Here is a 22,932-nt window from a genome sequence, read left to right as displayed (position 1 = left end):
GCAAACACAGACGTCTTGCTGGCTGTTAATGTGGCACAAGTTACAACTGTAACTCTTTGGACTACATGGAGCTCAGCCAGTCCCGAGTAAAGCTCCACACAGTGTCTCTAATCACGGGGGGGGGACCTGGGAGGGAGGACCAGGAGGACCATGAATGGCTCACCGTAGAAGAACAAAAACAAACAGCACTGGACTAACATGTTGCCCCTTGTTCTGTATTCAAAGCTTCATCACACTGCCTGCATCTGTGTGGACGGGGATACAGTCCCCCAGACCCTGACCTCGTCTCTCCTCATGGCCTCCAGTCTGTCGGTGTCTCTCCTCAGGGTCTCCTTGTCCCTCTCCAGCCTCCTTTGTGCCTCCCTCAGCCTCTCCAGCTCTCTCTGGTACTCCTCTTTCTTCCTCCGCAGCGTCTCTCTCTCCTCCAGCAGCTCCTGGTGCCTCCTCCTGGTCTCCTCCTCCTCCCCCCTCAGCCTCTGCTCCCACTCTGCCAGGCCTTTCTCCTTCAGCTCCCATTCCTTCTCTCTCCTCCTCTTTTCTTCCTGGTGTGCAGCCTGCTGTTTCTGAAAGCGACACAGAGGGGAGACTGTGAGGTGCAGGGGTGGATAAACACTGTACAATGCAAGCGGAGTGAACAGGTTCATGATGGTGTGAGGAAAACGCCGGCCGAGCGAACCTGCAGGCTGGCCGCCTCCTGCCGCTGTCTCTCCAGACTCCTGTGCTTCTCCTGCTCGATGAGGGAGGAGGGGCGGGAGGACGACGAGGACGAGAGCGAGGATGACGAAGAGTGTCTGGAGGAGTTGGCGGCCAGCCGGTCGTTCAGGGCCTGCCGCTGGTCCTCGACGAACGAGTCCTGCTGGATCACTACAGCCTAGAGGCAGGAGAAGAGGGTTGGGGCCCAAGTGTCATGAAAGAAAAGTGGAAACACAATATCCGAGGAGCTGTGGGTGCGTTTCTGGTACCTGCAGTGAAATCAGCAGGTCGTGAAGATGTGTCACACTGTGCTGGACCTGCTGGAGAAACACAGCGCTGAATGACACCGAGCTTTCAGTAGAGAGCTGAACAGGTTTAACCCTATGACTTTGTGTCACAGACAGATCTCCAGAGAGATTCTGCCCTCACTACTCCAAACCTTGATGTCAGTAACTGGGTTCGTCTCAGCCTTCCTTCTGACCTGATATGGTCGTAATGAACGGTGACAATGCCTGATGGGTAACTGACGTCAGGCACAGTAGACCAAAGTCATGACACTCAACAGTGGCAGCACAGTCGCATGCTTACCTCATTGTTTCTCTTCAGCATCATCTGTAGGCTGGCAGAGGCTCCCTGAGGGGGTTGCGCGCACGCACACGCACACACATGCACACACACACACACACACACACACACACACAAACACACACACACACACACACACAGCATATGAACTTTTCAAGCACATTTAACATCCACACAGCCGTATTGTAATGTAATGCTGGCAGAGTGTGTGTCTAGATGAGGAGCAGGTGAAGCTGGTGTGTGGAGAACGACACCACGCTGTCACCGTGACACCTGAGTGACTTGTCCTTCAGTTTTACCACAGCAGGCTCCGCCACCAATTTCCTGACGAGCCCGCATCCAGACTTCTAAATGTCCTGTTAGGATGTCACATCCCACAATATCCTTCCAAACTACTCTTAGCGTCCCGTTATTTGTTTCATCTATCTGGACATCCTTGCTATGTCATGATAAAACAGGTGTAACGGGGACGTGTCAGTTTGAGAGCTAAGCGGGTGTTACACAGGTGTGACCCGCAGAGCTTAACCACTGACTCTGAAACACTGAGTGACACCCAGGGTCAGAAACAGATCCGGGGACCAAATGCGTTCGTCCGTAATGCACCGAGGAGACGCACCTTCTTCAACACGCTGTCTGACTCGGTCCTGCGGAGGTCCAGCGACTCATCCCCTTCTTCCTTCTCTCCGTCTGAGGACACAGAAGAAGAGAGGAGAGGAAGGAGTGAGGTCGACAGGTGTGATAAACCTGCTGTCATGTGGAGCAACAGAATATGCAACTGCTGACCAAAACACCCTCTAGTCTCCTCCCTTCCCGTGTGTGTGTTTAATAACCTCCGTGTGTGAGTGTATGTGTCTCACTCTTGCTGCTGTTCATCTGATGGCTGTCGAAGCCTCCGAACGTCTCAGCTCTGCGGGGCAGACAGACCGGCCCGACACTGCCCCCTGTCAGGCCAGCCGGAACACCGCAGCCTGCTCCACCAACACCGGCGCTGACTAAAGCTCGCAGGCTCTCCACTGGACACAGATGGACCAAATTATACACAGCGTTAACCTTTCATCTCTGACACGCACACACACACGATGTGATACAGCCCCTGCTCACCTTCCCTCAAGGCATCCTTTATGATTGGCTCCCCCTTTGTGACATCATCAGGTGTGGCCCTGAATAACATCCGCTCCCTGACTGGTGGGTTTGTATCCTCGGTGGCGGGGCTACAGTCGCCCAGCTCTCTGAAGACGTGGACCTTTTCCTCCAATAAAGAGATGATCTGCTCGTCTTTCCTTCGTAGAAGCTCTGGAATGAAAACACAAACGGATTCATGACCTGTCCAATACAACACAACACAACGCAACACAAGACAACGGGCGGGTGGTCACCTCGGATCTCCTTCACTCTGCTCTCCTGCTGCCTCCTGTCCTCTTCTGTCTCACTGGGAACTCCCTCGTCCTCGTCTTTCTCCCTGTCAACACACAAATACGCCCCCAGTGTGATTCTCAAATGTCCTCCCACAAGGTGTGTTCTCCATCCAAACCAATTTCCGAGCCCCACACTGCCACGCTCGGAGGTCAAAAAGGTGCTTCAGTGAATCGGGTCAGAGCCGTGGATCTGACACAGTTCTTCTTTGCACGCTCCACGTGTTTCAGTCCATGTTTTATGGAGACTAAGGTTTTACTAACAGAGGCTTATTCTGGTAGCTCAAGACGATACTTTTCTCGCTCGCTTCATCGTTTAGATGTGTGGCTGCGGAGTCACATCTGTGAATGTTGCCTGCCCCGATTGGAACGCCGTTAAACAGAATTACCACGAGCTCTGATCATTATATTCACCCATCTCATTCATGTTATTAAAGCAGATGCAAATCCCGACGTCTCTAACCATGAAAGTAACATATTTAGGGCCCAAGCACCGACGGGTGCCATTTTGAATTTACTGTGCAACGTTGGTGCAGTTTTTGCGGCCATTGTACTCTAACAAGCTCCTCCTAGAGAATCAATCAGGTCGACATCATATGTGGTCGGTCCAAGCTAAAGACCTTCGCAGAGCTCTTCACTTTTCGTTGAACGCCGGTGTCCTTGGCGAATGTTTCGCCATTCAGAGCCATGTCATGTGAGCCGCATCACCACTCCCCCCACGGGCTCAAGGTGTAAGGGTCCGTTCAACGCTGACTTATGTAATGCGGGACGGGGGCTCACTCCCCACACACAGACACAGACACACACACAAGTGCGTACCCCTGAACACGGACAGTGACGGACACTTCACGTCTTCATCCTAACAGACCAGCGTTGGGAGCTTTTCCTCTGGTTCCTCTACGATAAGAACTCTGATGTAGTTTGTTACAGTAAGAATGAGAACCCGTGTGTGTGTGTGGGTGTGTGTCCTCACATGCAGTGCATGGCATCCTGTATAATGGTCCTCCATGTGTTGCGCTCCTCCTTGCTGCTGGCCAACACCTCCACCATCTCCGGTCTCTCCGTACCAGCAGTTATCAGAAAGAGCCCTGCGGGAGACAAGACCTGAATCAGTGCTTCACATCAGCTCAGTCTTCATTCATCCAGTTCACATCAGTACAGTCACAGACAGTGTGTGTGTATCATGTCTCGTCACGCGGAAGACGTGGATGTGATATCGTGTATTGAAAAAGGATGAAATCAAAGAACAGCAGCAAAGGAAAGGAAAGAAAACGGCTGACCTCGCTCCTCATTCGCCACTTCTCTAACAATCAGGTTCTGTAACGAGATGACTGTAGAGCGCTGGTCCTGAGGACAAAGAGGTCCAGGTCAAACTCTACGCTCAGGACAGTAGGCAGTATGTGGAACGGCTGAGAATTTTAGTGCATATTTATACGGTACGGCAATGTGCTACTTACCAAGGAGGCAAAGACATATTTCTGGTCCTTTTCCTGAAGAAAGACCAACACGTCAGACAGCAGCATGGCGTGGACATCTGCAACATGAAGACGCAAGAATGAGCAACATCCTGCCCGCTTTACACCACTAGGTCATGTTCTCTGCAGAGCCTGTCTGTGAACCTTTGAGTCTTCCAGCAGAGTTCTTCAGCTGAAGTGCTCCGTCGTGCAGCAGCTTCCTTCCTCTGATCAGGTCCTCTTTAGCAAACATCTGACCACTCTTCATCCTCATGATGGACTTACTGTCAGTGCGACTGCAGATCACAGAGAAAGTCAGGTTTACACTGAGGAAGAGAGAAGAGCACTGGCAAAAGACGCGGACTGGACTGAGAATGAGGTGTCGGCTGATCCTCCTGCCTCATATACGGTATTGTGTTTTTGTGAGGCAGCTTATTGTATATTCACTAATCAATAACGTACCTCAAATCTTATTTTTTAATCTGGGCTAAACTGAAGCGTCTTCTCCCGTACGGAGGTCCGATGTGACTGTGAATGTCTATGATTACAGTCGTACACAAAACTTGTTCCTATTATCTGTAAAGGTCTTAGAAATATCTGGAGAAAATCCAATCACAATGTGAATTAGTTACACAGTTACAGGTGTATTTAGCTGGAGCTTTCTATTGCATCACATGATCTTCCTCAGCTACGTCTGGACTTTGTGTTGAGGTTGTTTTCTCAACTTCTGTCTCCGGAGAACAGACTGACCTTTGAACCTCAGTTTATAAAGACCAAGTGCTTGAGTTGGGGGGGCTGTCAGACCCCAGAACAGGCATCTGTGTTTCTGCTGGTTTGGGAGCTGACACACTAGTCTAGATTACAGTTATGACGGAGGTTGGCCCCGCCCGGCCCCAGCACAGTCATCATAGAGCGTGCAGTTGTGTGTACCTGTGGACCTCCCTCAGTCTGCGTTTCTTCTCCTGCTCGTTGACCTTACTGTCCACAGCCGCGATCAGCTCCTTCACACAGCGCAGCGATTCACAAACGCCGCTGTGGTCTCCATCGGAGTCTGTTAGAGCATAGAGGTGCCACATAAATCATGTCTGTTTCTATCGCTTCCTTTATTCCATGCACTGTACGAGACTGTGGCTCAGCATTCTGCCTTTGTTCCTGTCATTATACAATGAATCATTAAGCTGCCAGTCAGCACAGCAACACTCAACGCCTACAGCGAGCTCTGAACTGTGGAGCATTGGTGCCGTTCAGTCTACACCCTCTACAGTCTCACACACACTGTCACTGACAATCACAGCCTCTGGGTGTTCGTGTCAGCGGAGCCTTTCGGGGACGTGTTGCAGGAAGCACCTCGGACCTCACCTTTAGTGTGCTGGAGTATCCTCTGGATCAGAACGGGATACTTGGTGATCCTCTGGGTGACCAACAAAATGCACTCTGGAATACTGAGCCTCCGCACTATGCTGCTGGTCATTGTCCTCTGCACAGACACAAAGATACACAAAGGTCGTCTCAGATTAACGCACAGACACGCACGTGACCTGTAATGGACGTCCCCTAACATGTTAAATATATAGACGGGAGCTGACCTTAATGAAAGCCTGGAAGCGTTTGTCTTTGGCATGCAGGTCTTTGTAGAGATTGACGGCTTCATTGTGGCGACTGCAGAACTTCCCATAAACTTTCTTCATGCGATCAGCACCGCAGTCTGAAAACTGAACGTGAAGACAACATTCAGATCAAAGAAAGGAACAATCGCATTCAAGTCCTGGATCAGCTGTGGATACAGTTCACCTGTCCTCTAGTGCCACCATCAGCCAAAATGTCTCCTAGCTACTCAAGAATGAACAGATGGCGTCGAAGTTTACCGAGCAAGCTCATGCTCCCCAGGGCATGGGCGCGATCACTTTTTCTTATCCCCGCTCTTGTGACAGTGTCAGCTTTAGTTTCAGTGAGACCTTTTAACACCATCTGACCATATGCACAACTGTCACAGACTGTCAGCACTACGAAAGCTTACACCATCAGGTACAGCTGACCGCAGAGAACACAACTGATCCTGTGTCCCTGCCTCCTGCTCGGTCTGCTGGTCCAACAGTGTTATCAAACCTTCGTGTCGTCCCCAAGCACCTGGTGTTTTCATCCCCGCAGCCATTTCTCTCTCCTCTTGCTCACCTGGTGGACCAGGACGTCCCCAATGCGGCAGATGAGGAAGCTGTTGTTGTTTTGTCCTTGAGCCGATGAAGCTCTCCTTGTCTCCAGGAGCCGGCTGAAAAACTCTGTGTGCATGTGCAGCAAATCGTCCAAAACCGGAAAAATCTGCAGAAAATGACCAGAAGACGAGACTTTCGTGTGTCTACTTTAATGACAAATTTTCCTATGAATGCTGCCCGCGTTCACCCATCAGCCAGAACATTAAATCCAGTTATTGGTTTTAATGTTGTGGCTGATGGGTCTACGTCCTTTAGTGGACGCGCTCCTCAGTTCATTGGTCACCTTGTCCAGAGTGTCCGTCTCTAGCTGAACCTCCCTCTGAAGGCCTTTATAGTACACTTCAGACATGATTTTCAGTGTCCTCACATGGTGGAACTCTGTCTGGTACAACTCTGTGGAGAGAAAGGACTCTTATCTGCACATGCATGGACATGACAGGAGCTTTTACACCGACAGCTGCTCTTCCTCCCAAAACGAGTCACAACATTTTTTACCGTAGATGACGTCTTGTCGCTTGATTTCATCTTTCTTCACCTGCTTCAGGAACTTCTTATCCACCGTGCTGCTCCAAGAATCAGCTTCCAGATCTTTTATGTCACACTCAAACTCTCCCATCAGCTGACTGTCCATCATCTCAGTGCCTTCACCGACACGAAACACAGACACACGCAAGTACTTAGAGCAGCACATGCAGGAATCTGCCTCAACATCAGCTTGACCAGCTTTGTCAAATAAATACATTCTCTACAGCTAAGAGTCTCCCTACTTGTTTTCACACTGTGTGTGTGTGTGTGTGTGTGTGTGTGTGTGTGTGTGTGTGTGTGTGTGTGTGTTGGTGCTACCTTCATCAGTGAGCGACTCGGTCGAGGCATTGACTTTGCTCCCCTGATGGAGAGAGTCGGTTGATTGAGACAGAAACTTCAGGCCTTTCAGTGGAACATCCTCTATCCTGCAAGGAAGAAAAAAAAAAACCTGACCATGAATGAGGTTCACTCTCCAAATAACATCATCATCATTAGCAGGTTCACAGGCCGCTTCACACTAACAGAGGAGACAGCAAGAAACAGAGACCAGGACAATAAAATAACAGTAAGAAGAACAGCACCGGCACAGACGGCACAGTTTCTTTCTAAACTGACCGAATGTACTGCGCACCGCAGGAATGCCAGTGTACAAATCACTGAGGTAAAAAGGTGAATGTCGACAGGATGTCTGTTCCACAGTTTGACAGCAAATATAAACACGCTCCGATCGTCTGTCCTCGCATTTCATCCAAAAACGCAACCTTTCATATGCTGTTCTAGAGCACAGAGACCGACCAGTGCTAGAGGTTTTAGGCTGACACCAAATGATACTGTAGACGAGGCACTAATTATTTCTCAACATAAATGACATTGACTTTTTTTTTTTTTTTTAAAGATCCCCTTCACTGCTTTATTCACCATGAGTGGGACATTCTCCTGTCAGAGCTTCTGTCATGTCCAAATGAGCTGACAAATATCTTCTGTGCGTCTGTCCTGATGTCTGTATTTACCAGCCTCTGAGCTGGTAAGATCAGCCAGGCTGATGTGGGGCCACTGCTGCTGCCGCTCTGCTGAGGGTGTGAAGAAGAACGTGAAGTTGAAGTATTCATTGATATTTAACCCTGTAAGAATCAGTGTTTCTGAAATCAACATCAAATAAAATTACTCTGTGTAATATAGGAGGGTTGGAGGACTCAAACCAAACTGTGCAGCCCAACAGAGCTTTTTTCCTTTTGGCCTGTTTTAGCTCATATTTTTGATTTGGGTTTGGGCATTCACTGTACGCTTGTCTCAGGCAGCTGTTTTCACCCAACAAGCTCTGAAATGACTCTGCACACCCCCTGCTCAGCACTAGACTGCAGGTATTTCCCTCAGGAGCTGGTCGAGAGCATGACGAGAGATAACAGAGTGTGAATGTTGGACTTAGATTCATCAGGACGACACAAACACCACTCTAGATGAACGAACATCTGTTCACATCTGCTCTGTGTCTGCATAAAAACTATGTTTATCTGTGAATTTGTTTGGTTGTTTTTTTCTGACCCCATGTGGCAAAAATGACGACGACTGAGCTGTAGATGAATGTTAAAGGTGCTATATATAAGTTTTCTATCGCTACATAGCCAGCGTTATCATCAACAGCTGTTCACTTACCTGTCTGGGAGAAATGTTGCGATTTTAGCATCAAACGTCATTCCATTACTCACCAAGAGCTGTCTCCAGTGGTGGAAAGCAACGCCCATGTTAGCTCTTGTTTTGCTTCTATTTCTACCACTTCTTTTCTTCTACTGAAGTTAGCATGCTAACCAGCCAGCCCCGGCCCGTCCCATCTCATAATACCAATTTGCGATAGTGAGTCACTTTAGCGTCCAGTCTGCTCAGAAGACGTATTCTAACCTCTTGTCTTGCTAACACAACGATGGCTGATGCGCTCGGCAAGCGACCACCACCACCTGCTACCGGCAAGAAACCACGTTGCGCAGCAGAGGAAACTTACATATAGCACCTTTCAAGTAGCAGAGTGACACGACGTCTGATCTCAGGAAAGGCAAACGTTGGCCCAGTGTATTTGCACGAGGAAATATTGCTGTCAACCAAGCTACCATTGATGCGTGTTGTTAAATACATCACACACAGGTGGACACTGACCGTCTCTGCCCACAGGGTTGAGTCCCTCCCAGCACAGGTGTTTTTCCTGGTCTCGAAAACACAGCACTGTGTAGGTCAGTCTGTGCTGCTGTGTGTGCGTGTAAGTGTGTAAGTGTGTGTGGTCTCTCCTCACCCTGCTATGTTGCTGGTGGAGATGCTTTTGGCCAGGTTACTGTGTGGGTTGAAGATGCTGGGGTGTCTCCGTGGAAACATCACAGGAATCTGGTCGTCAGGGGTGGTTACCGTGGACCAGCGTTCCCGTGACGATGAGGAGGATGTGGATGATACAGATGATGCTGAAGACGTAGCTAGATACAAACATCAAAGTGCAGCATGAATCTTTGATGCCGAGTTGAGGCATACAGGCCTTTGACTGGTCAAACTAACGCTGTTGGCCCTTCTTCACTCTGACCCCCCCTTCCAGGAGAAAAAGGGGTGGTGTTCCTGTTCAGATTCACTGTGAGATGACTGTTTAACCCTCCTCTCTCGTTGCAAAAGGAGAGTTTTGGTCACCACACTTGTTATCGAGCAATATTTACAGCATGTCATACTGAAGGCTACATTATACCGTCTGGTACGGGAGGAGGTGGCAGTGTAACATGGAAATGGAAGTGATCTGCTGCTGTAAATTGTAAATTCTATTTGCTACACTGAGGGCCTTTTAAATCTTATTCTTCTATGATGTTTCTATTTCGCTGTCATCTACTGATGATGTGAGCAACTGACACATGGGGTCTAATTCCCCACACGTAGTGGAGCTGTTTTACTACGAGCGCCTGTAGCTGTCTTTTTCCAGGGTCGCTCCAAACCGAGGGCAACTTGAGAGGGAGGGTTCAGAGGGGGATCTCGCCCTGGTCCTTGTCTCATTCTGACCATCTTTCCTATCAGTGCTGACATTGTTCTGAACTGAGATGTGGGATGTGCATTGTTAAAAGGAAGTCTGACATGACGAGAGAAAAAAAGAGCGACAGGAAGGAAACAAATTGGTCGGACTGATCTAGAGGAGAGAATGAAGCTGAACAGGAAACCCATCACTCGACCTGTGTGTAGTTTCCCTGTGTAGTGAAGGTCAACAGGAGACACGGCAGGCGTCTCACTCTTAGTTTGGTTTAGATCACCCTGTCAAACTGTAGGTTTTTTTCCGACCTGTCTGATCGTCTGGCTGCTGGTGTCTCTTGACCTGACAGACTTGGCTGTAGTGATGCCATCGCGTTCAAAGATCTCAGCAGTGACTTTGAGGAAACCAGTGTTACCAGAAATGACAGCACTGATGGAATAAACCATTCAAATGAGACCTAAACTGGAATGAACCTTTAAGGTGGAGAAGTGGGATCATTAGCAGCTGAACAGGCTGAACTGTAGCTGAACTTGCACCTGATGCGGTGTTGTGGTGTTTCAATGAGCCTGACTCCAACAGCTAAAAACACACGACACTGTTCATTTCATTTACTGCTTGATCTGCTGTTTGGTGACACTTTAGCCAACAAAGGGACACGGGGCTTTCTGTGTGACGGGTTCAATTGACAAAAAAAAACAAACAAACAAAAGCAACGAGGAAATTAGGATGGACATGATGGTCAAGCTAGAGCTGATGCCCTTCAGGTTCATTTCAATATTTCTGATCAGCAATAGTGTGTCTGTTCTGGTCTCATGTTGCCAGCTGTTCAGTCAGTTCAACTCCCACTCGGTGTGTGTTCGTTTGTACGTGTTCTTACATTTACTCCTCATGTTGACAGCTGACCCAGGAGCAGCTTCTGGCACCAGCAACTGCTGCTGAGGACAAACACAGGACATCATTAGGTGTGAGGTAAAGCATCTGGTAACGTTGACTGTGAGGTTAGAAGACTCATGTTGTTCAGAAGTAACACACACTCCTCTGCTACTGTACGGTGGTCTCTATAAAAGACTGTTGTGATTCCTGCTGCAAGAAGACTGTGGTCGTTCATGTTTACGTGACTCCCTCTAGAGCCGCTGTCAGACAGCGAGTGGCTGCTGCTGAATCAGCTGAATCAGCAGCAGCAGCAGGGCACAATGCTGCCGCCGCCGCCGCCGCCGGCCACCTCCGGTCCAACCAGCCTGAACACAGCTGAAGGGGAGTTGGACAGCCTTGTGACATGACTATTACAGCAGGTTAGGGCTGGTGACATCATAAATGTTGTTTATCGCCCCAGAGCGGATCATCAGACTGAAGCTGGATCTGCCTCTGCGGTTGAAGAGGTCATTCAGTGAACTCAGATATAGATAAATCAAGTTCCGGATCACTTCCTACGCTGCGGTTTCCCTGGTTGCCATGGTTACACAACAAGAAAGGTGAACCATCACGAACTCGGTGACGCGGAGCCGTGAGTGTTCATGAGAGGAGCGGCCCTCCCTCTCGGGACCGCCGGGCTGCCTGGACCATTCAGGTTTTATTTTAGACCCGTGCAGAGAAACAGGGAGCTGAAATGCAGGTGCGTAGCAGACCTACCTTTGCTTTGCTCTTTGGACAGACAGATGCACTCTCTCTGCAGCTCTTATGGACATGAACCCCACAGTCTGCAAACAATACATGAAGATCGTCATTACAAACAAGCACTTTCATGTGTCCGTGCAAACCGACATGCTACAGCTACACACACACACACACACACACACACACACACACACACACACAATGATCTCATCCTCCATTTCCTGCACACACACACGCACTGCGGTGTTCTCTGTGAACAGTTTCCCCTCCATACAAACACTGAACTAGTCGCTATGACAATAACAACACACACAGACACACGGAGTGATGCAACAGGCTGTAAGACTGAAGTTAGCACAGGGTTCCTGCTGCCATCTTGCTATTTATGGAACAGAGAGCCACACACACACACACACACACACACACACACACACACACACACACACACACACACACACACACACACACACACCCCGACACAGCTCGGCCCTTCATGCTCAAACGAAAACACTGCATCAGCAAGAAGCAGTGTGAAAGCTTCCGCCTTCATCTGCTCAGAGTCTCTCTGCCTCCTCGAACCAACAACTTCCTGTTAGTTCCAATCGTCGCATCTACGTTCTCACGGTGTGTCCGAAGGTTCAGGAACCTCACGGTAGTTTTCACGCTAAACACTAACAGGGATATGACCTATACTCTGCGGTCACGTTCCTGCATCAGTGACCCAGGATAAACCTCAGGTGACGCCGAATGAGACACTGAGCTCTTCTCTGTAATTCACACAACTAAACTCCACCACAGACTTCAAGTCTTTACACGCTCCGCATACACAGGTATCGAAAACCTTTGCATCTACAGACAGGAATCGCTCTACAGGAGAAGTCTGGTCATATTCCACATTTTTCTTTGTTACATTAAAGCCTAAACCATCACCGACTGTCTCCTGCCAACCAGTCTCTGACGTATCGTCTTGCTCTGGGCCATGCAGCTCCACTGTTTCCAGAAGACTATTAAAACACACCAGTGAGTCACACTGTTGCGCTGGGCGACAAGTCCCCTCATCACCGTGAACGCACGCACACACCGTAGTTGATTCTGACTCCGTCCCACACACACACACCGTCCCGCTGCCCCAAATACTCCCTGGAGCACCATATGTGGATCGATACGTTGCTGAAAATAGTCCCCAACAAAATGCACTATTTCCTCCGGTTTGAGTGACGTCCGTTAGAAACTACAGTGAGCGGCTGTTTCAGAAAATTACTGATTCTTATTTAAAACGAAATCATATAACGGTGAGCTGTTTTTATAGAGTTATGTCTTCGGTGGGAACCAATGAACTCGGAGCTCGGCAACACAGGCAGGAAGTCGGAAAGAGACGGACTGACGCGTTGATGGTTTGCCTCTAAAACATGGGATTTAATGACAGTTAGAAAAATATAGCACAAGACCGGTCTTATCTTTTAAAGGGCATTGATCAGGAAAAACGTTTCGATTGCCAGAAAAGAAGTTTTTTGTGTGGTGATTAATTAATCATCTGACGACTGCTTGTAGATTAAAACAGCGTCTCCAAACATCATCCTGACCTGCAGCATGGCGCCATGATAACAATAAAATAAAGTTACAGAGTTTATCAGGTTATCTCCAGGTCAAATTCTCTGACTGTAATAAGCAAGTGATTTCTCTTTGAACCAGTTATCATGATAATAATAATAATGATGATGACGATTATACAACCACTCTCCCTGTTAACAGGTTTTATACTCTGACGAAAGACAAACGTTCCTTTTGGAGAAAAGCACTGATGAGCGCTGAGATGAACAAAGCACAGAGAGCAGGGGACAAACAGCAAACATGCCGACTGACTGTAAAACCAACACATTCAGTTCACACTGAACGAACGGCCCGATCTCTGCGTGGTTTCTGTCCCTGAAATCCGTCACGAGGTCTACAGGACAAAGTTACGCAAAGCGCTGGAGACGGACTTCTCCGCCTGCACTGCAGGACTAAGGATGCTAACGTGTGGATGCGCAGATGAGCGTGGGCGTCATTATTAAATCCACTGCAGTGCGGGTATGTGAGAAAAAGAGTTAAAGGGAAATGAGACAGATGCATCACAGTGAAACTACTGAATGAAAGACTTCAAGAGGAAGAAGGGAAAGAAAAAAAGGAAGGAAGGAAGAAGAGGAAGAGGAGAGTTAAGATGAGACAGAAGAAAAACCCGGCTCTCGGGAAAGAGAGAATGGAAGGAGTAATAAAAGAAGAAGGGCGGACAAAGTAGAGGAGGACAGAGAGAGGTGCGAGCGAGTCTTACTGTTGCAGAGGAAGGTGTCCTTGTTGTGCAGAGCTTTGGAGCAGTGCTGACAGGCTGCGGAGGAAGACGGGCTGACCGGGATGAAGAGGTGACCGTTTGCACTCTTCTTTTCTCGCTCTTTACTCTCCCGTTCCTTCTCTCCTCTCCTCTCCTTCTCCTTCTCCTGGAAGCCGCCAAAGAGAGACACAGACAGTCAGCAAAGATAAAACATTCAGGAATCTCCGTCGTTACGTTAAAATAATCCCGTTTCACTTAGAACCTGCTACACAAGCGCCTAACTGTCACTACAATAACCGACGGCTTGAACTCTAATAGACATGAGAGAAAACAGAGAGTACATGTTTCCATTCGGAACACTAGCGTCGCTCTGATGTGGTCTGGTTGCTCAGATACAATCAGAACATCAACACACAGAGAAACTTTACGTCTCCAGCCCTGCCTCTGTTGTGGGAGTATCGCCAGCGGTGCAGATAAGACCGGGGTGAGAAATGATGCAAGCCTTCGACACGCCGCGCTGTCACTCAATGCTCCCACGAGCCCACAGTCGGGGCTGTGCTGACGTCAGCGCGCCAATGCTAATTCGGTGTAACGTAAAGAGTCCCTTCGGTGAAGCGAAGGGATTTCAGGTCCCAAACGGACACGTCTCGGCTTCGAATGGAGCCGTTGTGAGAATCTTTGAGCTGAGCGGGTTTTAGTGAGTCAGGAGCCCGATGTGTGTGGAACCCGCACACTGTGCGACCATGTGTGTTCTGGACATGCTCTGCAGAGCTGCAAGCTGGGAAGAGAGGCTGCCCCCAGAGCTACATTTCCACACTGTAACGTCTCATTTCAAAGTTTTCTCTGAATCAGCTCCTCAATGTTCCCCAACACAAAAACCCAGAGCTTCATCATTAAAGTCCCTTTTTTTAAATGTAAAAGTAGTGAAACCGTTCTCGGGCTCCAGCTCCTTAAACAAGAGATTTGCTTTTCTTTCTCAGTTATCTTTGTAAACTGAGGATCGTTGAGTTTTATACTTTCACTTGTACAAAAGACATTTGAAGAACCATCACGACTAGGTACTTTTGACATGTCATAGGCCAAATGAATGGAAATAAGTGATAGCTGCAGCATCATCTCGCTGGGTTTTGAGCTGGGGGATTGGATGTTTTCTTCTTTCCTCTCATTCTTACTGTAGTTTTGACTTTTTATTCAAGAAGCAGACTTTTTCTGACAAAGTTCTTCTTCTCTTGGGATGACTGCGAGTTTCATTGCCATCAAAGAGCTGAAGAGACAGAACTGTCAGTCATCTCAAGCATCTGATATCTAATGGTGCCTGCGTAGTGCCCCCTCCCCCCAAACTGCAGATAAATGTACGAGTCCTTCAGTGCTCTCACATCAAAACGGTGGTGTTTGTTGTGATAACTGAGAGGAGGAGGACCTCGTTTTTCCACACGCAATGAAACAGTCTCCAGGATGCAGGATTTGAACTCTTACTGCACCCTGTGACCAACAACCAGCCAACCTCCGCATGCTTCACTAAAAACCCTGCACCCAAACCCTCACCACCATCACAGTCCCACATTGTCCTCCCCTTACCTCATCCGATCCAGTTTCTCCTCTCCACCTCACCGAGCGACTGAACCTCTTACTCAGCATGGCTCTCTACTGTCTGTCCCATCTGACTGCATCATTTCTTTCTCTGTCGGATCACATCCTGTTGCCGTCGCCTTGATTCTCGCATTGTGTACAAGCTGCTGCTGCTGCTTCTCCTCTGTCTGCTTTCAGATCAGGAAGTGAGCTAGCACACATCTACACACACCCCCACACAGTTCCTCTTTCACTGTCTGCAGTGTTTTGCAGTGCTCATCTTCACAAAGCCACCATTTTCTGCATAATGACAAAATTGTCAAATTTCAAATATTACATGATGCATTGTTTGTTTCCTGGTTTTTCCTTGCATTTGTTTGGTTTTTTGCTATTTTATTGGGTTTATTTTTTTTAACTTTTGATAAAACATCCCAATGTTTTAACTTTGGGATGTTTTATCTCAGTAAATATGTTGACTCTTGTATAAAATTTCTATTTTCTGTTCTATTCCACTCTTTTTTTATTCTTTCATGTGAATATTTACTTTCACTTCCACTTTTACTGAGTTCAGTTCTGTTTTTAGCTTGCTGGGTAAGGGTCACGCTCTTCTAAATTTCTAATGATGGAAGACCTGGTATCAGCTGCATTTAGGACGGATACGTCAGCTCAAATGAAACTCACCTGAATTCACTCTAATACAAACGCACTAATATTGATTCCCAATAACTGCACAATGACATGTACTGTTCATAGTGAGCGTATGGCTGTGACATTGCTAATGCTTGCACTGCTGTAAGAGCAGCCTCTGAACATAATCCAGACAGAGAAACGTATTTGCTGCTGCAATTTAGTTGTATAGAGGCAGCATTTCCAGGACACCGGAGGGGTAAAAATTAGAGAAATTTATTATTTGAAGGCTAGTGCAGCTCAGCAGCGAGAACTTTCAGATTCAAACACTCTTTGATACCGCCGGTATGTCCTGTCCACCTAAGTGGGACTCATAAGTCACAGTGATGGTGACTGATGAGTCCCACTCAGTTCATTCTAATGTGAATCGAAGAGCAAAACCCTATTTTAATGTAGTTGCTGTTTTAGACTGAGAGTGGGTATCATCCACCAACAATTCAAAGGGGGGGATTCATTTATATCCCTGTTACTGACCAAAGAGTAGTCCCTGATTCAGACTGATTCTTCTGAAAATGCTGCTTCTCTGAGGCAAAATGCTTTTTAAAGATACAGAATTTAAATGCATGCTTCTAGGAGTTTTGACTTTATCTTTGCTCTCCATTATAATGGTTCAAACTACAGGAACTAAAGGACAAATGTCAGGGTGAAATCACCTACGAGGAGAGAAGGAAACCACTGAGCTGTTTAGACTTCCTGTTCTGTGATGGTGATTCGGGGCACACTGCATCAATAATGGCACAGTGATCCTATACATCACACTCATACTAGTAATTATGATGCAGTTGTGTGTTACACAGTTAGCTTCATCGGGTAGCTCCACTGCAGAGTTAGCTTCATTGTATAGGTCCATTGCACAGCTAGCTTCATAATGTAGGTCCAATGCACAGCTAGTGCCACGGGAAAGCTAGCTTTATTGTGTAGGTCCACCGCACAGCTAGCTTCAGCTATAGTGCAGCTGCAGGACATGTGGCTTACCTTACAAATTCAAGTGATGATCTAATGTGTTCCAGGTGTTGCCAGATGCAGGTCACTGACACAGTGCAGCGTCTGATCTTCAACCCCGGTCTCTAATAAAATTACCTGCTGTGTTTTGACTCGCCAGGTTACATTGCATGTGTTTATGTCAGTGTTTGTGTTTGTCTGTGTGTGTGTGTGTGTTAGCTAGCCATCCAGCTAAATGACACACAGACATTAACGTGACTGTCAGATGATTTGATGATCAGTTGTTTCAGAAGCAGCTTACATTCTGAAAAACTACTTCAGCCATCATTACCAAGCCCTGAGGACTTTCACCATGAATTACTGCAGTAAAACACTGCTTACTGCATGATGGAGCACATCACCATCATCATTGTGTTTTCTCTAACCCAGACCAAACAGCCACTTTCTCCATGACGTGCCTACTGTAGAGGCAAAAATCTCCTCTATGGTGAGGAAGTAAAGACAACCATGAGTTTACTGCGATTCTAAGAATTTATTACAGAATATTCAATGAATTAAAGGGAGCAACCAGCAATAGTCAGCAATGATCATCAAACAGAGACAGAGACGGGCTCTTCAGTACTATTTGGCCAAATAGGGTGCAGTCTCTCTCCACCACAGAGGTTTCAGAGGACGCTGTCAATAGGAGGATCCTGTCTTTAAATACAGTTGTGGCCACGTAGGCACTGCATGAGTTTAGACAAACAGTTCAATAAACAGCAAGTTCAGGCCTGCATCTGTTTGCCAGAATCAGTTCGTACAGTTCATTAAAACAACCTAAGCTCAAAAGACAGAACATCGGCCTCAGTTGACAGGACATAGGTCGACCGTTTACACAGGATGGGGAAACCAACCATTTTGCCATCACACCTACCACTGGAAAGCTTTTATTGTGAAGCAGCTAAAGCTTCCTGTAGCTGCTTCCTGTAGCTGCATTAGAGCCTCTGATGACAGTTATTAATAGTACAGTGCAGATAAATCAGCCGCAGTCAACAACAAACACAATCCTGCCTCTCGCTCAGGTTCAACAGTCACTAGTGTAACTTCTTCTGAATCAAGATGGAGATCTTAAACAATGCTGTCCTACGCTGGACAGACTGTAGAGCTCTCTGACACACACTTGGGATTCTGGGCTGTTTAAATAAATGAAGCTCAGCTTGACTTGACTACGAATTGTAGCTGTAAACAGTAACCGCCAGTGTGATGTCCCATCAATGCAAGTAGAAAATAAATCAATACAGCCACAGCTGCAGACATTGTGCTTCAGCCACAACACCCCCGTTTATAGAATATAGATTAATATGGATCCAAATGTAAAAAATACCACTACAAACACCAGTGTCTTTATCAGCCAAGCCCACACACAAGGTTCAGTCTCAGTGAAGTGTGCTGAGTCCCATGTCAGAGAGACTGCCCAGTATTTCCTAACACATCAGTCAAAGTATGCTGTACAGGAAAAACCTTAGTGAAACGCGTCGACACCCCGAAGGCTTATTTGTGCTGTGTATGTAATCTTACTGATTTCTGTGATGGGCTGCGGGGGATTCGACTCTTTTCACAGGTCACGGTGAATTTTGCTGGTGTACGGTGTATGCTGCAGGAGTTCTCACCTTGCCTTTCTTGCTCATCTTACTGCGAAGGTAGCTGAACGTCCGGCTGATTTTAGGTCCTCCTTTCGCCTCGGTGTCGCTCCGCAGAGGGCCTGGCTCCTCCTCTGAAATACTGACAAGCACAAAGAGCCATTATGAAGCCAGGCTGCTGATTTCAATCTAACCAAATGCTTTTTGACAGAGGGTAACATCAACATACAGCCATCTCAGCACTTTTCTCAGTAATGCAGCAGTGTGACGTTACATTTTGATTTAAAGTAATTGGAAATTGTATTAAAATTGTATTAAAAATGATATTACGATACCATGCATTACAATTACAACTTGCGTCAACAACTCCTGTATTCTGGAAAGTTACTGTGGTTAAAAATTGGACAACCATCCCCAAACAGATGGGGAAACCAATGCTATGTCTAACAACAGAGTAAATGACGTTATCGTTATCAGTTTCCCTTCTTACCTGTACTCCAGTGAGCCACAGTTACTGGTGAAGGGGCTGACCCCTACAGGAAGCAAAGGAGACAATCATCATCTGATCAGACAACACAGTTGAGACACCGCATGGCCATTCTGTTCCTATGATATCGCAATAAAGCGTTGAAGGGTAAATTTATCAACTGAAATCTGCTCAAGCTAAATGTTGATAGGACAAGACGAGGGCTCTAATACAGGAGTACCGAGGTCAACACCAAACAAAGAGGGGAGGACTCGTGGGTTTAAGCTCATCCCAACAGTACAGCAGACATCTTGTACACGGGTATAACACCTCTCTCTCAGTGTAGCCAGTACAAAAAAAATAAGCGTCAAACTAGTTCTGGTCACGTACAACATTCAGTAGACAGAGAAAAGCAGAAGTACTTCCAACAATCTGTTATGTTGAGTAGACCATGTCCACACAAACCAAAAGGTCAATACACTCTTCAGATAATGTATCCATTTCTAATTTATTGCCTACACTACATGTGAGTGAGATCTGCCGTGAACTTAATATTTTGAGTCACAGACCGTATATTTCCACCATACATGTCTGTGTCAGAGTTTCATTGGATAGACTCGCATGCTTCCTCCATGACAATAAACTTGATGACCTCACGACGCCAATGAGATGCAGGTTAGAGCTAGTAATTGGGGTTTGAGTTAAGATTATTTTGTCAAGCTAGTGTTCCCAAGGTCAAGAATGTCCAAATGTTCACAAATCTGATTTGTACAAAAGGTACCTGTTTCCTCAGAGGGGATTCAGGCTGAAACCAGCCCTGTGTGGGCTGTGTTGGTGGACAGGTGGTGTTTAAGGAATCTGATCCAGGAAGTCCAGTCGGGGTAACCGATGAATGTGTGTGAAGGCGTATCAGATGCCAAAGCACCACACTGAGGTTCGAAATGCTCACAGACTGGATTTAACGGCTCTGGAACGTCTTCGCAGAGACGCTGATTTTATCTTGGGTCACGGCAGAAATCCTGGCTTCAAGTTACACAGTAATCATCGGCAGTGTGAGCTCGCTCGTACGTGATTGGCCGGCGTGGCGTCTTGCCGGATGATGTCACACTGCGTTGCAGCAAAAGTTGAGCCTGGTTTAAGTTGTCTGCAGACGACTCCTGACATCCTCAGCGTAACCAGTAAACCTAACCTGACTCTGGCCATGGTTGCGTTGAGGGGGCACTTTGGGGTGTTTTTGGGGGGTTGGGTCGGTTGATGTTGTTCTGGTGAAGTTAAATGAGACAGCTTCACAGTTATTGGACAAGACGGGTGTTATACTGCTGCAGCGTGAAGAGTCTCTCTCCTGAACACACAGACAGGAGACTGACACGCCCACGGTTTTCTCTTGTCTCCTAACCTTTAGGTGATGAAAGCTTTAGGTGTTGTTAATCTAAGTCTGAAGGGGTAACTTCATTTTAGTAAAGAGACCAACATAAAGCAGTGTGGTTACACTGGTCGGAAGTTAAATGTTCATAAGGCTGGGCAGAGGTCAGTCAGCAGACGTTCAGGACAGGGTGGCGTATGACCGGAGAGATTAAACGGACAGAAGAGACACGCCTGAACACTCCCCTAATTCGCTGAACTCCTCGTGTCCAAATGAAAGTCTTTATTCTGAGCTGTGAACAGCTGATGGCTTCAGAGGACAAATGAAGCAGGACGTGTCTTTTCTCTCCGTCTGATTCTGCTGCTCCAGGTGCAGGTGAGCACATTTTAGTCAGCACTTGTTGTTTTGTTGGGCAGCGTTACGGGACTTCACACCGACAGAGGAAACACTCGTCATACTCACTCTCTCCCTCCTCCTCCTCCTCGTCGCTGGAGGACGAGCCAATAGAAAAGAAGCGTCTAGTTTTGGGGAGGAGCGGGGAGATACTGAGGGAGAAGTTGATTCGTCGCTTTGATGGAGGAAATCCTCTCACTAAAAAGGTACGGAAGGAGTGTGGCAGGATGAACAGACGAACAAGTAAAAGAACGATATTACTGCGGGAGTTCAACTTCAAAGGTACAGGAGGAAACAAGACAACGAAGGATGATCAATCAGAAAAAATGAATAAAAATAAAGCCGAAACTCACCATCTATGTCACGGTGACTGATGGTAACCATGGAGATGGATTTGGTGAGGTTTTGGTGATGAAACATGGCAGGATAGCTAGTTGTCATTGACAGTAGCTGATGTGATGTCTAAAAACACACACGAGGGGAAAATAAGACGTAAATAATGAAACACACACTAATACAGCCGTGACCTGAATCCCCGTATTCCCCTGAACTGGACTGACTGTCTAGGCCGACAAAGCCTCAGCCTCAAACACAAAATGTCAACACTAGCCTCCAGCTGAGTGTGTTATCTAAATACAGCGCGCACACACGCGCGCACACACACACACACACACACACACACACCTGGCTATCGATGCTGCTGCCGTCGCCTTCCTGCTCCTCCTCGGTGAGGGAGACCAGCGAGCCTCTCTCCTGGCTGTCCAGGCGTAAACTCCGGCCTGCAGTCCTCTCCTCCTGATCACTCAGCCTGGGACACTGAGTCTGGACCCCTCCCCTCTGCACCTCCAGACCCTCCAGACTGTAGCTGGGTGCAAGAACACAACACAGAGATAGAACCGACTGTCTTTTGTCACGCTGTGGTGCTGTGCGGCCAGACCACTGCACATTTCTGAACATGTTTATGTTACAGTACAGCTGAAGGTGATGCAGTGTGGCCTCGAGTGGAAGGATTTCAGCTGGAAGCAGAAGCAGAAGCAGTTCATTGTCATCGACCTCAGCGCTTTACCTTCTGTTGTCTATTTGCTCCTGATTGGGACGATGCAGGTTGGATGGACACCAGCTCATACTGCAGAAATGAAAAAGATGGAGGGATGAGGAATGGATGATGGAAGGTGAGACAGAGAGGGGTGTTTAGATGTTTGACAGGGGAGGTGGATTAATGATGACGATGACGATGATGATGATTTCACGAAGACATTACGTTCTGGCGAGGCCTCGCGCCTGCTGAAATGAGTGGACAGCAGCGCAGATTGCAGAGCCGTGTTACAGAGGGTTGTGTGTACGCTTGCTTAAGCTGTTCAGTTTAACTTGACTTCAGAAAAAACCTGGAATTCTACTGGGCCCCAGCAGAAAAGCAGCAGCCGTGTCAGCGACTCTGAGATGAGAACGGATGTTTCAGCACTAACTGTCTCCTGTCACTGCTTCTTTCCCCTCCACATCTCTTAATCTAACAGCACACCTTCTGTGCCTGTCACTACAAACCAAAGCTAAAGAGCCACCAACAAGCTTCTGGAGCTCGCGACCACATTTCACAGACTTTTTCAGCGGACGGAGCTTGTTCAGTCGCCGTCGTGTGGTTTAAGTGTGGCGCTTTGGCGTGGACACACTGTGACAGGTGGTCACAAATGAGGGAGAGGAAGATGGAGGAGAACGTCCGTGTGACATTCAGGTCACCAGACCTGAGTTGGTGCGACATTGATGTGAACGTCATCTGTCAGTCACCGCACGTGCAGCACGCTGTCGGGACACACTCAGGAAAGCCAAGAAAAAAAGACCAACACAAAGCCTCTGTCTCTGTCTAGATGAATGACGCTCACTGGTTGATGTCAATGCCTCAGGACATTTACCTTGAGGTGACAACATGTAGATTTTCACTTTGATAAACAGTTGCCTTGTGAGTGCAACCAGACAGAAAATACAGACCTGCTGTTCTTCAGCTAGTGATACAGACGCATCACGGTGGTCTTTTGAAACACTGGGTACCGTCTGGTTCTCTGCTGTCCTCACTGCAGTAACGTAATGGACCCGTCAGTGAGAGGAGCTTGT

At 47.5% G+C, this 22,932-nt stretch overlaps 1 protein-coding gene across 4 annotated transcripts in view; it reads right to left on the bottom strand.

Annotated features, from left to right (window-relative positions):
- Positions 1–22,932, bottom strand: part of LOC120793489 (A-kinase anchor protein 13-like) — a 102,708-nt gene that overhangs the window by 6,491 nt on the left and 73,285 nt on the right. The window contains exons 17-45 of one of the 4 annotated variants that reach the window (XM_040133615.1): positions 21,893–21,952; positions 21,511–21,691; positions 21,180–21,288; positions 20,896–21,024; positions 19,095–19,137; positions 18,635–18,746; positions 13,791–13,953; positions 11,495–11,562; positions 10,743–10,800; positions 9,161–9,335; positions 7,198–7,304; positions 6,850–6,996; positions 6,638–6,747; positions 6,317–6,460; positions 5,731–5,856; positions 5,504–5,621; positions 5,075–5,195; positions 4,310–4,440; positions 4,148–4,224; positions 3,971–4,037; positions 3,664–3,778; positions 2,655–2,737; positions 2,380–2,571; positions 2,136–2,291; positions 1,895–1,965; positions 1,282–1,326; positions 963–1,013; positions 677–871; positions 282–563 (exon numbers count right to left, since the gene is read on the bottom strand). In XM_040133615.1, coding sequence (XP_039989549.1) covers positions 282–563; positions 677–871; positions 963–1,013; positions 1,282–1,326; positions 1,895–1,965; positions 2,136–2,291; positions 2,380–2,571; positions 2,655–2,737; positions 3,664–3,778; positions 3,971–4,037; positions 4,148–4,224; positions 4,310–4,440; positions 5,075–5,195; positions 5,504–5,621; positions 5,731–5,856; positions 6,317–6,460; positions 6,638–6,747; positions 6,850–6,996; positions 7,198–7,304; positions 9,161–9,335; positions 10,743–10,800; positions 11,495–11,562; positions 13,791–13,953; positions 18,635–18,746; positions 19,095–19,137; positions 20,896–21,024; positions 21,180–21,288; positions 21,511–21,691; positions 21,893–21,952 — 3,436 coding nt within the window. The remainder of the gene's footprint in view (positions 1–281; positions 564–676; positions 872–962; positions 1,014–1,281; positions 1,327–1,894; positions 1,966–2,135; positions 2,292–2,379; positions 2,572–2,654; positions 2,738–3,663; positions 3,779–3,970; positions 4,038–4,147; positions 4,225–4,309; positions 4,441–5,074; positions 5,196–5,503; positions 5,622–5,730; positions 5,857–6,316; positions 6,461–6,637; positions 6,748–6,849; positions 6,997–7,197; positions 7,305–9,160; positions 9,336–10,742; positions 10,801–11,494; positions 11,563–13,790; positions 13,954–18,634; positions 18,747–19,094; positions 19,138–20,895; positions 21,025–21,179; positions 21,289–21,510; positions 21,692–21,892; positions 21,953–22,932) is intronic. The other 3 variants (XM_040133616.1, XM_040133618.1, XM_040133617.1) reach the window with 3 other exon arrangements.

The sequence above is a fragment of the Xiphias gladius genome, chromosome 8 (genome assembly GCF_016859285.1).
Source record: "Xiphias gladius isolate SHS-SW01 ecotype Sanya breed wild chromosome 8, ASM1685928v1, whole genome shotgun sequence".
Taxonomy (NCBI): Eukaryota; Metazoa; Chordata; class Actinopteri; order Istiophoriformes; family Xiphiidae; genus Xiphias; species Xiphias gladius.
Note: the sequence above shows the minus strand (reverse complement) of the source record. Positions and strands in the feature narration are given on the sequence as shown.